Source organism: Rhinoraja longicauda, chromosome 9 (genome assembly GCF_053455715.1).
Source record: "Rhinoraja longicauda isolate Sanriku21f chromosome 9, sRhiLon1.1, whole genome shotgun sequence".
Classification (NCBI taxonomy): Eukaryota; Metazoa; Chordata; class Chondrichthyes; order Rajiformes; family Arhynchobatidae; genus Rhinoraja; species Rhinoraja longicauda.
Genome location: NC_135961.1, coordinates 41,520,763 through 41,536,643, shown reverse-complemented (window position 1 = coordinate 41,536,643; position 15,881 = coordinate 41,520,763). Strand labels below are relative to the sequence as shown.

The window sequence follows — 15,881 nt, the reverse complement described above, 5'->3', positions numbered from 1 at the left end:
TTCCAACAAATGATATAATCCAACATTCATTTTCCCACAACATTACTCAGTGACTCAAAGGATATATTTATTTATAGCACCAATTCATAACTTCCAACATAAACCGTCTTTTACCCCCAGTAAGAATTGGCTCTTTATGCCCAAACAGCTCACAACTTCCTCAGCCTCATCATGAGGTTCTGTGTGTCCGCTCCTTCTCCTCAAAAAGGGTTTGTTTAACTTGTTAAATTCCTTAATGTCCATTACTCTCTTTTTCCCTTCAACTCACCCCTCGCACCCACTGCACATCCTCCACCCTTTCCTCAACCTTAATTTTCCACCTCCTCATGGGATGCCGGTCTAGCAGACTCATCTTGCTCAACATAATTAAGCATTTTATAAAGCATAAAATGCCAGGCCGGACCTACTGCCGCCACCGCCAGACCACACAGCTTCCTGGGCCACTTCCAGGCTGTGCCTGCTACCCCCGCTGCCGATCCTCACCTGCACTCCAGTCACCTACTGACCACTGATTTTCACCTCTCCCCCAGCCAGCAGCAGGTCAGTCCGTCAACTCACCTGGACTCCACGCCCTATTCCAGGCCGAGAGTCTGAAGAAGGGCCTCGACCTGAAACGTCACCCATCCATTTTCTCCAGAGATGCTGCCTGACCTGCTGAGTTACTCCAACACTTTGTGTCTTTTTGTGCATCAACCAGCATCTACAGTTCCTTGTTTCTACTGCTTATACAATGATACCCTATTGCTCAGTGATCCCTTACTTAGTTGTAGCGGACAATTGGCAATAACGGACTCCATTTCCCCCTCCCATGGTCCGTTATGATGGGGGTTTACTGTATTTCTGTTCAAGATTTATTGGATTGGCAGTGGTATATGAAGGGTTTGCGCATTTTTAGCAAAATTACCATGACAACATAATTACTGTATGCTTTCTGGAAATCGTTAAATCTTATTCAAAGTGCAGCATTTTTCTTTTCAAAATCCCACCAAGCAATTCAGAAAAATATCAGAGGCGATGTTATTTTCTTACACTGCTTTATACTGCAGAGGTCAAAGAACTGTTCTTAACAAGGAGATCACAAGCAGCTTGGTTTAGAAAATTGATTCAGCTTTAGAAAGATGAAGGCGAACTCATTGCTGAAATGACTCTTTCAATATTAGACCCTTCTAATGATGATACCAAAATTGGTCATGTGGTCGAGTCTCAGAAATAAAACTGTGGACTGGGAGTAAATATCAGTGTTGTGGTCAAGTGAGTACAAATGTGCCAGATGGAAATCAGCCCACAATGAGGCAAGGCATTTGGGAAGAAGAAACTAGGCAACGGACTACACACAAAACGAGGTAAGATATTAAAACATGTGGAGTAATAGAGGCAATCGACAGATGGATAAAGCGAGGAGAAAGAACATTCTTGATATATTCTATTTGCCAAAGCATAAAATAGAAAGAGCAGAATAGTCGTGCCAGGGCTGTACAAACTACCAAGTGGAGAACATCTAGAGGACAGATGCTCACCAACTTACGAAAGGGTTACATTAAGTCAGGTGCTACGTAGGTCGGAGATGGAAGTGCTACTGCGCATGCGTCAGGTTATTATTCAATGCAGAGACCACGTGGGAACTCCAAAGCAGCGACCACGTGAGGGCATCTACAAGAACAGCTGACAGGCTGCAGAAACAGCACACTGCTACCAAGACTATCGAGCTTGGAGAATTGCTTATGTAAGTGCGACTTTACATAAGTCACCTATTACGTAAATTGGGAAGTGCATGTGCTGAATATAGTTCTGGTCACAATGATACAGGAAGGATTTGACACCATGCGATAAGGTGAAGGGGGGATTTATGAGGGCGATCCAATAATTTTAGAAGGGGGTTAAATTGGGTTGTTTTCTTTGTAGTAAAGGTAAAATTATGAAGGGTGTATTTTCCGAAGGTAATTGTCATAAGACTGCAACCAGAATGCATTTCTCTTTTCCAGCTCTATTACATTATGCTGCCTTACAGCGCTTGCAGCGCCGGAGACCCAGGTTCAATCCGACTATGGGTGCTGTCTGTATGGAGTTTGTACGTTCTCCACGTGACCTGCATGGACTTTCTCTGAGACCTTCCATTTCCTCCCACACTCCGACGTACAGGTATAAATTGGCTTGGTAAATGTGAAAATTGTCCCTAGTGTGTGTAGGATAGTGTTAAAAGTGCGGGGATCATTGATCGGCGTAGACTCGGTGGGCCGAAGGGCCTATATCTACGCTGTACCTATAAACTAATTTAAATAAACAAAACTATAATTAGAAATGTAGAAAATGGAAAGGATCGTGGCCAGACACCTTTACCACATTACACTGTAGTTTCTGTATGTTTCTGTAGCCCACAACTAATAGCTGGGGCATTAAAATACCCGACTGGCAGTTTAATTTAACCAATATGCTAATGAGAGGGACTTCGCTCTATGCAAATTTGTCATTGCTCAGTTGCTTAACAACCAAAGTTGTTTTCCCAAAATTGATATGTTGTGGACGATGAGGTGTAATTGTAAGGTCCTTCTGCTCTGAGTGGGCAAACAGCAAAAGCAGTACATTCATGATCTGTCAACTGACAGTTCCTGCAGATTGTCCCAAAGGACAGATTTTGCACCGGGCTTTTTAATTTCCAGAACATTGAGGAAGATTAGGGGAGTGGAAGATCAGGGGAGTGGCATACTGCTCTGCCTGTCCATTCACTTCCAATGGGCAGCAAAGAGAGCTGCCTCGTTGGGCAGAGCACAATGTGCAAATGAAGAAACACTGGCATTCTCCTTCACAAGTCAGCATCTCAATCGTTTCATTGAGTGAAAAAGCCAAGAAATAGATTTTGTTTCATTTTAGGGCATCCAATCATTGTGAGTGAGGTTCTACAAGCCCATCTTCTAAGGCTGGAGGCCAATGAAGAGCAACAATACAAAGAGTCGCAAGCACAATTCTCATCTCAACAGCAGCCTCCTTGTCACCTTTCCCTCAGCTAACAATTAACTATTTTACATTTCCTTATCATCTGCTGCTTTGATCTGTCATTTTCACACCTCACCATTCCATTTCTCCAGATTCGCTCTCCCCTGGCTCTCAGTCTGAAGAAAGGTCTCGACCCGAAATGTCACCTATTCCTTCTCTCCAGAGATGCTGCCTGTCCCATTGAGTTACTCCAGCATTTTGTCTCTATTGTCAGCACAAATGAATTGGCTGAGCTGTAACTTGAATATATACTGGGTAAATTGAGTGGAATTGTTTTCTTGTGCTCAGAATTTACCAATGAAATGTTTGAAATTAGTGGGATGAATGGTGCCGCAGGACAGTGCCAGCTAATGTGAACATAAAGGCCTCTGTGTGGTCCAGCCATGTCACACAGTGCAGGCTCATCTGAACTGTGAATGATTTCCTATGGTATCAGATCAGATTTTGCGGTCTTTGCAGGGAATCAAAAACAATATTATGTCATGCACTAAAACTGACTGAATAATTTGTATGCAGTTATTTTTGCCATCTCTGTTTAAATAACATGGCATTAGTTTTATCACAGAGCAATTTGTAATTCAGAGACTTTGACAGCAAGAGCCATTATGTATATTCCACTAATTTCAAACATTTCATTGGTAAAATATCATTCAGAGCACAAGAAAACAATTCCGGTCAATTTACTCAGTAAATATTCAAGTTACATCTCAGCCAATTCTCCTTTCAAATAGGTTCATAAACAAGCAGCTTGCTGATGTAAACTGAGCTAGTACAGCACTATTTTCAAATCCCTACTGGAATCCATAACTAATTAGCAATAGCCTATAAAGAAAAAATATATAGACATGTATTAAGACATTGACAATAAAAATTGCATAATGATACATATACCAGTTAATAATGTTAAATTTATCTGGCCACTAAAATCCATCACCTGTGGCCTTTTTATAGACAATAAACAATAGACAATAGGTGCAGGAGTAGGCCATTCGGCCCTTCGAGCCAGCACCACCATTCAATGTGATCACGGCTGATCATTCTCAATCAGTACCCCGTTCCTGCCTTCTCCCCATACTCCGCTATCCTTAAGAGCTCTATTTAGCTCTCTCTTGAATGCATTCAGAGAATTGGCCTCCACTGCCTTCTGAGGCAGAGAATTCCACAGATTTACAACTCTCTGACTGAAAAGGTTTTTCCTCATCTCCGTTCTAAATGGCCTACCCCTTATTTTTAAACTGTGGCCCCTGGTTCTGGACTCCCCCAACATTGGGAACATGTTTCCTGCCTCTAACGTGTCCAACCCCTTAATAATCTTAATAGTCTGAAGAAGGGTCTCGACCCGAAACGTCACCCATTCCTTCTCTCCCGAGATGCTGCCTGACCTGCTGAGTTACTCCAGCATTTTGTGAATAAATCGATTTGTACCAACATCTGCAGTTATTTTCTTATCTTACCCTTAATAATCTTATATGTTTCGATAAGATCCCCTCTCATCCTTCTAAATTCCAGTGTATACAAGCCTAGTCGCTCCAGTCTTTCAACATACGACAGTCCCCCCATTCCAGGAATTAACCTAGTAAACCTACGCTGCACGCCCTCGATAGCAAGAATATCCTTCCTCAAATTTGGAGACCAAAACTGCACACAGTACTCCAAATGCGGTCTTACTAGGGCCCTGTACAACTGCATAAGGACCTCTTTGCTCCTATACTCAACTCCTCTTGTTATGAAGGCCAACATTCCATTGGCTTTCTTCACTGCCTGCTGTACCTGCATGCTTCCTTTCAGTGACTGATGCACTAGGACACCCAGATCTCGTTGTTCGTCCCCATTTCCTAACTTGACACCATTCAGATAATAATCTGCCTTCCTATTCTTACCACCAAAGTGGATAACCTCACATTTATCCACATTAAAAATAGAACACGACCTACGGATGTGGCAACTCTGTTAATGTATCTCTGAGTACACTTGACTGGGGATGAGTTTCTAGGCAATAGTCTTCAGTGACTTCCTTCCCATTCTGCACCTTAATCAAACATGCTTCCCCATTCTCTTGGTCCCATCACAATCCCGATAGCTTTGTTCAAACACTGAACTTTCCCAAGATAGACACAAAAAGCTGGAGTAACTCAGTGGGACAGGCAGCATCTCTGGAGAGAACTGAAGAAGGGTCTCAACCCGAATCCTCGCCCATTTCTTCACTCCAGAAATGCTGCCTGCCCCACTGTTACTCCAGCTTTTTGTGTCTATCTTCGGTTTAACCCAGCATCTGCGGTTCCTTCTTACACATTGATCTTTCCCATTTCTACCCGCACTGCAATTTCTACCTTATGCTGAAATACCAACTCAACCGTTACACCTCTTCACTCCCTCCTCCTGGTTGCATGTGATCAACAGACATAAATTCCCCTCATACTTTGCACTAGTTTTTTTGCTTGTCCCACACTTAAAAACCTTTTAAATTATTCCCCTTAAAGAGGTATTTTCCTCAGAAATATAATCAGTTTGAAGTAGAGAAACTGCATTGGTGTGCCCATCCTGCTCTCACTCTCTCCAAACCCATGACAAACATTGGGCTGGATTGTCCTCGACTCGTCCCACATTTCAAGACTGCCAACTCAGACTGGACCTGCAGCCTCACTAATCTTCATAAGTTCATAAGTGATAGGAGCAGAATTAGGCCATTCGGCCCATCAAATCTACTCCGCCATTCAATCTTGGCTGATCTATCGCTCCCTCTCAACCCTATTCTCCTGCCTTCTCCCCATAACCTCTGACATCCATGCTAATCAAGAATCTATCTCTGCCTTGAAAATATCCATTGATGGCCTCCACAGCCTTCTGTGGCACCTCTTCAATTCCTCAGGTTCACTGCCATAGGCACTTAGAAACACAAATATGAATTAATTGACAATATCAATATTAATTAAAATAAATCAAACAAAAAGACCAGTTAACTTCACTAAATGTTTCCATCCAGGTCACCTAGCCGATTCAAATGAATGGAACTGACCGAGATATGTCAGCTCTGGCTGGCATAAGGCTGATGGACTGGGTGCAGACTGTATCCATTATGGAACACCCTTTTAATCGATGTTGCATCAAGAAACAGAGTAAAGAATCACATGCACCCCCAGGGTGGCAAAGTAACACAGCTGGTTGAGCTGCTACCTCACAGCTCCTGCAATTTAACTGCAATGCAGACGTCGGATGCTATCTGCATGGTTTGCACGTTCTCCCCGTGAATGCATGTGTTTCTTCCAGCTGCATTGGTTTCTTCCCACATACCAAAGAGATGCAGGTTACCTGGCCAAGGTAAATGAACCCTAATGAACATGGGTAGTAGGACCTAGGAAGATTAATGGGAGTGTGCAGAGTATAGGTTACAGGAAGTCAGGCCAAGAGGTGTCAAAAGGCTATTTTCTTGTATATGTGTGAACATTCATGGGGAAATGCAATTGCTCTGAGAGCTGACATTTACTGGGCCAAATGGGGTTCCTTTCATAAAGAAATATGGAAGCATTTGACCTCCCTGCATTGTCTATTTCCGTGCATGGAAATCAAGAATGCACAAATGTATATGCTGCAGCTACAGAACTGCAAACTAGCTGTCAGAGCAATTGTGCCTTATATCCCTTTGCTCTACAACACTGCCCAGGGCCCTACCATTCACTGTGAATGTCCTGCCCTGGTTAGACTTCCCAAAATGTAACACCCTCACTTATCTACATGAAACTCATTAGCCATTCTTCAGCCCACTTGATCAAGATCCTGCTGTAATTTTTGACAACTATCTTCACTGTCGATTATAGAAACATAGAAACATAGAAAATAGGTGCAGGAGTAGGCCATTCGGCCCTTCGAACTGGCCTCAACTACCTTCTGTGGCAGAGAATTCCACAGACTCACCACTCTCTGTGTGAAGAAATGTTTTCTCATCTCGGTCCTAAAAGACTTCCCCCTTATCCTTAAGCTGTGACCCCTGGTTCTGGACTTCCCCAACATCGGGAGCAATCTTCCTGCATCTAGCCTCTCCAACCCCTTAAGAATTTTATATGTTTCAATAAGATCCCCCCTCAGTCTTCTAAATTCCAGCGAGTACAAGCCTAGTCTATCCAGTCTTTCTTCATATGAAAGTCCTGCCATCCCAGGGATCAATCTAGTGAACCTTCTCTGTACTCCGTCTAAGGCAAGAACGTCTTTCCTCAGATTAGGAGACCAAAACTGTACACAATACTCCAGGTGCGGTCTCACCAAGGCCCTGTACAACTGCAGCAGAACCTCCCTGCTCCTATACTCAAATCCTCTTGCTATGAATGCCAACATACCATTCACTTTCTTCACTTATACTACCTATTCTCTTATTCAATATATGTCTTAATCAATGTAATTTTCTTTTTAAGCTTATGGAAAATAAAAGAAAGGTAATGTGCACATCACAGAATAGTGTTACTTCTGTCCACATATACCTACTTCATAATATAAATATATGATTATAGAAATTATCTTGATTTTAAATGTGAATTGCAGAACATCTATTGGGAAGAAATTACCTTTAAAAATCCCGTCAGTCCACTTTATTGAACATTAACATCCTGGAAAATTAATTAAACTACAAACTAAATTGTAAGTGTAATAGTTCAGAGGAACTAAATTAAAAGGTAATTGATGTAAGGTGAAGATTTCACATGAAAAACATTAAAGAAGATCATAAATGCAACATGACTGATACATTTAAACACGAATGTTTTTTTTAAACATTCTGACATTTTAAATTTCAGTTTCAGAGGAAATTAAAATGGCTAATTATTGAATGATTGGATTCTACCAGGTATACCACACATCCACATGGGGATAATTCCCAATGCAGAAATAGTTGGCACAATACAGTGTTAACATCAAATTAGTTATCCTGGAAACAAAGTGTGTCATTGGAAGCTCCATGGAATGAATGTAATTTATGAGAGCAAGATATTTAAAACCTGGATCCAGTTAAACTAAATTCATTGCTCTAAGAGCAATTTTATTCTTAAACAAACAGACTTACAAGGCTTCTTTGGACATTTCAGGCATTTGTGGAATCCCCAAGAGGTGCCCACAGTTCCACAGCAATCTTCTTGCTTTGAAAGGCCGGGTAGAGGCTTCCCACACTATAACCAAAGAAGAATATTTAAATTAGTCCCAGTTCTCCACAATGACCAAAGGCAAACAGTTCATTTGAGATTGTTGGATGTTGAAGCACATTTAGAACCATAGAGTCATAATGGCGTGGAAACAGGTCCTTCAGCCCAACCTGCCCACACTGACCAACATATCCCATCTACACTAGTCCCTCCTGCCTGCATTTGGCCCATATCCCTCTAAACTTGCCCTATCCATGTACCTGAATAATTGTTTCTTAAATGTTGCAATAATCCTTGCAATTTGTCCAGATTTCTGAAGGTAACAGGACAGTTAAATAAGCTAGTTTAAAGGGTTCATGGGACATCTGCTTTTCCTGTCCTGGACACATGATACAGGACCCGGAAATTTCCTTCCTATGACTCTGCATACGAAAACTATATAAAGCACTAGTTTACATTAATTTAGTTTAGATATACAGTGCGGAAACAGCCCCTTCAGCCCACTGAGGTACCGACCAGTGATCCTCACACATTAACACTAGAGACAATTCACATTTATACCAAGCCAATTAACCTACAAACTTTTGAGTGTGGGAGGAAATTGAAGATCTTGGAAAAAACCCACGCTGTCACGGGGAGATAGTACAAACTCCATACAGATAGCACCTATTGAACCCGGGTCTCTGGCACTGTATGCGCTGTAAGGCAGCAACTCTACCGCTGTGCCACAGTGCCGACCTAGTTAGGTCACAGCCAGAGCGCAGTCAACCTATTCTACAAAGATTGCGATAGTATAATAAGAAAAGGTGCAAAGCAAAGCAGCAAGGTTGTTGCCATGGCTGGGAATTATGGATATAATTAAAGATTGTCTTGTCTTAGAGCCTAGGAAACTGCAGAGAGATTTAATTAAGATGAATAAAATAATGAGAACCAGTATAATGTCAATAGAGAAAACATAATTCCCTAAGCAGAGAGGGTAATAACTACTGGACAAGTTTTATGTTAATTGCTAGGATTAGTCATGGGGCAGCTGAGAAATACATTTCTTAAACCATTTGACAGCCAACATAATTTGAACCCAATACATATGGCAGGACATCATCACTCCCCTGCCTTACTTCCCCATTTAACGCATTGACAAGATAACCTCTACAACATGGAAGTTCATCAACTGGAGATTCACCCTGTCATAGATGTTCCCTTTGTCTTATCTACCTCTCCTCGACCCATTTGGTGATGGCACCAAAGTGAAGACAGCCGAGAGCTTACAGTTCCATGGCATATATTTCATTGAACATTTTTCCTGAAGCTACGGTCCAAGAAAACGCACCAATGCCTCTCCTACCTCTGAAGACTAACAAGATTTGGCATGTCTCCAACGGCCCTTAACCTCTACAGAAGAACCATCTAAAGCAACTTTCAGGATGTTGTGTTATAGGTTCATGCTCCAGAATAAGCCATGTATCCATCCAAATAATCTAACACAATCAGTCTAGGATCAATGATGTGAAGGTTTGTTAACCTTTACACAGTGTTCAATGTCCTCATAGAGTCATAGAGTCATACTGCATGGAAACAGGCCCTTTGGCCCAACCAGCCAACATGCCCCATCTACACTTGTCCCACCTGCCCACAATTGACCCCAAAGCCTCTAAACCTTTCCTATCCACATGTCCAAATGTATCTTTAACGTAATGTTAGTGCCTGCCTTAACTACCTCTTTCAGCAACTCATTCCATATACCTACCACCCTTTGTGTAAAAAGGTTATCCTCAGGTTCCTATTAAATCTTTCCCCCTTCACCTTAAACCTATGTCCTCTTGTTCTCGATCCCCCTAATCTGGGCAAGAGACTCTGTGCCTTTACTCGATCTACTCCTCTCATGATTTTGTGCACCTCTATAAGAACACCCTTATCCTCCAAGGAATAAAGTCCTAGCCTGTTCAACCTCTCCCTATAGCTCAGGCCGTCGAGCCCTGGCAACATCCACATAAATCCTCTCTGCACCCTTTCCAGATTAACAACATCTTTCCTATAAGAGGATGACCAAAACTGAACACAGTTCACCAAACATGGCCTCACCAATATCTTGTTCAACTATAACATAACCTCCGAACTTCTATACTCAATTCTTTGACCGATGAAGGCCAATTTGCCGAAGGCCTTCTTGACCACCCTATCTACCTGTGATGCAACTTTCAAGGAACTATGTACCTGGGCGGCATGGTGGCACAGCGGTAGAGTTGCTGCCTTATAGCACTTACAGCATCAGAGACAGGTTCGATCCCGACTACGGGTGCCGTCTGTACGGAGTTTGTATGTTCTCCCCGTGACCGGGTGGGTTTTCACTGAGATCTTCAGTTTCCTCCCACACTCCAAAGACATTCAGGTATGCAGATTAATTGGATTGGTATGATTGTAAATTGTAAAGTGTGAGTAGGATAGTGTTACTATGCGGGATCACTGGTCGTCGCGGACTCGGTGGGTCGAAGGAGCTGTTTCTGCGCTGTATCTCTAAACTAAACTACTAGATTCCTCTGCTGTACAACAATCCCCAGACCCCTGCCATTCACTCTGTTGGTCCTGCCCTGGTTTGACTTCCAAAATACCTCAAATTTATCTGTATTAAGTGCTGTGTTGGGGGCAACTGTGAGCCCATGCTCAGGAAAAAGAAGGATGCGTGGGCCAGGTATAGGTAGCTGGGATGAAGTGTATCCCTGGTGAGGTTTAAAGGACTGAGGTACATCAGGAGGGCAAAAAAAGGGACAGGAAATAGCTCTAGCAGCTATGACTGAGGAGAATCCAAAGAGATCAGGTAAGTATATTAAGGGGAAAAGTGGAACATGGGAAAAAATAGGGCCCCTCAAAAAACAATGCAGTCATGTATGGCAGGAGACACAGGAGATGAGCAAGGTTTTCAATCAGTATTTCTTCTTTGTTTTTACTGTGAAGTAAGCCATGATGACTAGGGAACTTGGAACAAAAAATTGAGACTGTCTTGAGGAGGTGCTGGACATCCTAAGGAGTGAGAAGATAGATAAATCTCCCGGACCTGATCAAATATACCCAATGACACTTACAATTCCATGAAGAGGTCACAGTTCTATAAACCCATTGCTTTTGATATAAATGAGGCAGCAAGACATCTTTAGACAATCCAGACTGCTCTAAAAAATCACAACTTTCAATAGTTAAAACATGCAACCACAAACTGAGATTTAAACAATTGCCTTTTTCAAACAAATTCCAAATAAGAAACAATGGCAACAGCAATTTCCTGCCTCTGGATTTCTACAACACGGCGTGCTATTTATGACTGGCTATGGTTTGAATGAACACATGATAACGTCTCCTCACAGAAATTCAAAGCACAGCATCAACCAATATTTATGTTACATGGAGGCACAGAGGCTGCAGATGCTGGAATCTGGAGCAAAAAACAATCTGCTGGAGGAACTCCGTGGGTTGAGCAGCATCTATGGAGGCAGAAGGATGATTGATCTTTCAGGTTGATATCCATATGAGGACTGAGAGTGCCGTAGAGGACAGCTGGTATAAGAAGATGAGAGGGAGGGGTTTGGCAAGGGGTTGTAGGTGATAGGTGGAACCAGATGAGGTCATAGAGTCATAGTGTGTTAGTCATACAGTGTGGAAACAGGCCCTTCGGCCCAACTTGCCCAACAACCAGCATGCCCCCATGTACATTAGTACTACTCGCCTCTCGATAGGTGAGACTTTGGAGTCAGAAGCTAATAGGTGATGTGTGAAAACAGAGAAGCCAAAAAAAAAAGAAAATGGGCCAAGTGAGAGAAGGTGGAGATTAAACCTGGCAGGTAATAAGTGCAACTAGATAAAAGAGAAATTATATAGCCAGAAGCATGTCACGGAGGGTAACAAATTAACAAATCCAGCTAATAGGGGAGGAGGTGGAAAGAACCTAGGTGGACCAGAAAGAGTGGGAAAAAGACACACGGGGACAGAATATCGTATTATGTTGAACACCTGATGAGTATGGAGAGAAAGAAGCTGCCTTATCTGTGGAATTCTTTGCCACAGAAGGCTGTGGAGGCAAAGTCAGTGGATATATTTAAGGCAGAGATAGATCAATTCTTGACTAGTACGGGTGTCAGAGGTTATGGGGAGAAGGCAGGAGAATGGGGTTAGGAGGAAGAGATAGATCAGCCACGATTGAATGGCGGAGCAGACGCGATGGGCCAAATGGCCTAATTCGGCTCGTATCACTTGTGATTATGATCTTAATAGAGCCCACCTGCAAGGTTTGAAATTGATCAATGGCATTAACAGTTTAGTTAAATACGGAATGAGTTGTAAAGTCCCACCTGTGCACCTGCGGTCTCCTGGAAGCAGCGTCCCAACTTTGACTGGATTCTGGGGTAGAGGCGGGTGCGAACTTGCTGATGGTGGTCATACACAGAATTTGGGACATGGGACACTGAAGGACTTTGGATGTGATAAGAGATTTGTTGTTGGCTTAACTTTGCACCTTTCACCTTCTGTCCCAGGGATGAGCTGTCTATTCGGGAAACCTGGTGTATCTGGACTGTTGCTTCAGGTGGATGCTTCACATGGATGTTCACTATGTTGGGAGAGAACTTCACTGTGGCATGAAGAGAAAGAACAGAACACAAGGCTGATGAATAAGCATCAGATAAATCTTCTCACTGAATATACTGCGACTGGTCTAAAGTTCATTTGCAAGAATCACAAAACATGGAACATGGAACAGTACAGCACAGGAACAGCCCCTCCAGTCTACGATGCCTGTGTTGAACATGACATGTAGACCACCCGTATATACCTGCACATAATCCATATCCCTCCATTCCGTGCACATTCATGTGCTTATCAAAAATGCTCTTAGATGCCACTGCCTCCACCACCAATGCCAGCAGCCCTTCACAAGTACTCACCACGCTGTGTGTAAAAAAAACTTGGACCACACACCTCCTTTAAACTCTGTCCCTCTCACCTTAAAGCTGTGCCCTCCAGTAGTGGACATTTCCAACCTGGGAAAAGGTTCTGACTGTCTACCCTATTTTATGCCTCTCATAATGCCTCATACTTATATAAGGTCTGCGACATTCCAGTGAAAGTAATTTAAATCTGTTCAACCATTCTCTGTATCAATGGTTCTTTATTATATCATATCATTAGAGTAAACCTCCTCTGAACCCTTTCCAAACCCTCCACATCCTTCCCAGGGCAACCAGACCACTTTTGAAGGCTTTGTGGCCAAGTTTGCAGCTGAGACGAAGATAAATGGTGGGGCAGGTAATGTAGAGAAAACAGGGACTCTGCAGAAGGACTTGGACAGGTCCTTGTCTGTCCGTTCCCTTCTCTGTCCTCCCATTTGCTCTCTCTCTGACCACGCAATACAAACAAATATACCAAATGAAACTATTATACAATTATATTACAATCCCTATCTAGGATGCATCCAATCCCCTGCGGTGTCCAACGGTCCCGGAAATCCCCCAGGGTGCCCGTGGACAGCGCATAGTCCCTCTCCAACACCACCCGGGCGCGGACAAAACCCCGGAAAAGGGGACTGATCTGACTGTCAGCCTCAATTCCACTTGCTGGTCCGTTCTTCGTGATCCTCGGTTCCCTTGCAGTGTAAAGAAACTCTATCCGCTAGTCACAGTTTAATTAGATCAATTGCCTTGGCATGACAAAAAAGGAACATAAAGCCAATTGAGTAGTTAAAAGAGAAATGAGTCTTACATTGTACACCAGGCTTTCCTCCAACTGATAGGGGCAGTGTGTGCATGGAGTGAATTACTGCAGAGGATGGAGCCTTGTCCGGTTGATGCTGATGCTGATGCTGATGCCCATTTGAAGACTGCACGGGGATGTGACAGAGTTTGCCAGTAAAATTAGGGGAGCACTGGCATTTGTTGCGAGAAGTACACTGTCCTCCATTCATACACGGCAAGTGACAGACGACTGAAAAAAGTCAATCCAAGCGTGAGAAACATCAAACGTTAATTCATACACGCAAGTGACAGACAACTGAAAAAAGTAAATCCAAGCGTGAGAAACATCAAACATTAATTCATACAGGCAAGTGACAGACGACTGAAAAAAGTAAATCCAAGCATGAGAAACATCAAACATTAGCACAGCAATTGGAGCAGGGCACATTCATTGAGAAATGTGGCCCCAACCATTCATACTACAATATAATCGCACATAATAACACAGCAGTGTAACTGTAAGCAATATGCATTAATAATACCCCAAACAATAACGTAACACAGTAAAGTCATGCATAAATGCCGCAGCATCGCCCCAACCATTAAGGGGTAGGCAATTTAGGACTGAGATGAGGAAAAACTTTTTCACCCGAAGATAGACCCAAAATGCTGGAGTAATTCAACGGGACAGGCAGCATCTCTGGAGAGAAGCAATGGGTGACGTTTCGGGTTCGAGACCCTTCTTCAGACACACAGCAATGTATCCCTAAATAACAATAGCAGCTATCCATGTACAAATGCAAATGTCTTTTAAATGTTTTCATAATACTTGCCTCGACTACTTTCTTTGGCGAATCATTCCATATACCCACAACCCTCTGTGAGAAAAATTGCCCCTCAGGTTCCTGTTACATCTTTCTTCACCTCTCACCATCACCTATGTCCTCTTGTTCTTGATCCCTCTGCCCTGAGAAAAAAATCCCATCTATTCCCCGCATGATTTTATACACCTCTATAAGATCATCCCCCAGCCTCCAGAGCTCCAAAGAATGATGTCCCAGCCTTCCCAAACTCTCCCTACAGCTCAGGCCCTCGAGTCCTGGCCACATCCTCGTAAATCTTCCCTGCACTCTTTCCAAATTAATAGCATCTTGCTAGAACAGATGAACACAATACTCCACGTGCAGCCTCACCAACTTGCACAACCGTAACATAACATCCCAACTTCAATACTCAATGCCCTGATTGAAGGCAAGTGTACAAAAAGCTATTAAATGTAGACACAAAGGAACTGCAGATGCTAGTTTCTACAAAAAGACACAAAGTGCTGGAACAACTCAGCAGATCCAGGCAGTATCTCTGGAGAACATGGTTAGGTGTCATTTTGGGTCGGGACCCTTTCTCAGGCTGATTGTGGTTGGGGGGGGTGGGGGGGTGTAGAAAGCCGGAAGAGAGGAGGGGCAGGACAAAGCTTTGGCAAGTCATAGGTGGATACAGGTGTAGGAGGGATTTTATAGGCAGATGGTTGGACAAAGGCTAGAGATGAATAAAAACAGAGACAAAAGGATTAAAGTGTTGCCATCGTGAAGATACTGGAAGGAATATTAAGGAGAGAAGCAGGTGCGAGCTCACCATAATGTCAAGATCCTAGTCCGTTGCCTCCGACTCTGGGTGTTTTTCTCTGGGCAGTCGTCTTTGCCTCCCAGTGGTGACCCCTTCTCCCATCTCCAACATCCTTCCTCCTCATGGGTTCCCCCTGCCTTCTATCCTCTCTGGACCTTTTTATTTCCAACTGCTGGCTGTGACATCGACCATCTTGACTTCACCACTCCTCTTAGCCACTCCAATCTCACCCCCTCTGAACATACAGCCTTCCTCTCACTCACCCAACATTGTTATTAAACCTGTCAAGAAGAAAGGCACATTTGGAGTCTAGCAGGCTGACCTCTACAATGGTGAGGCCAAGTGCCAGCTCCCGGACATCTCCTCATACCTACTTAGTTTATAGTTTAGGGATACAGTATGGAAACAGGCCCTTGGACACACC

General features: G+C 43.2%; 1 protein-coding gene and 1 long non-coding RNA gene across 8 annotated transcripts in view; one reads left to right on the top strand and one right to left on the bottom strand.

Moving 5' to 3' along the window:
• The window catches only part of LOC144596672 (latent-transforming growth factor beta-binding protein 1-like), a 289,705-nt gene that overhangs the window by 185,176 nt on the left and 88,648 nt on the right, over positions 1-15,881 (bottom strand). For all 7 annotated transcript variants that reach the window (XM_078405313.1, XM_078405317.1, XM_078405316.1 and 4 more), the window contains 3 exons: positions 13,863-14,084; positions 12,458-12,735; positions 8,042-8,144 (listed from right to left, as the gene is read on the bottom strand). In XM_078405313.1, coding sequence (XP_078261439.1) covers positions 8,042-8,144; positions 12,458-12,735; positions 13,863-14,084 — 603 coding nt within the window. The remainder of the gene's footprint in view (positions 1-8,041; positions 8,145-12,457; positions 12,736-13,862; positions 14,085-15,881) is intronic.
• On the top strand, positions 1,646-14,627 carry LOC144596676 (uncharacterized). The gene is made up of 3 exons (XR_013547644.1): positions 1,646-1,723; positions 1,983-2,139; positions 12,641-14,627. It is a non-coding gene; the product is annotated as an uncharacterized LOC144596676 (long non-coding RNA).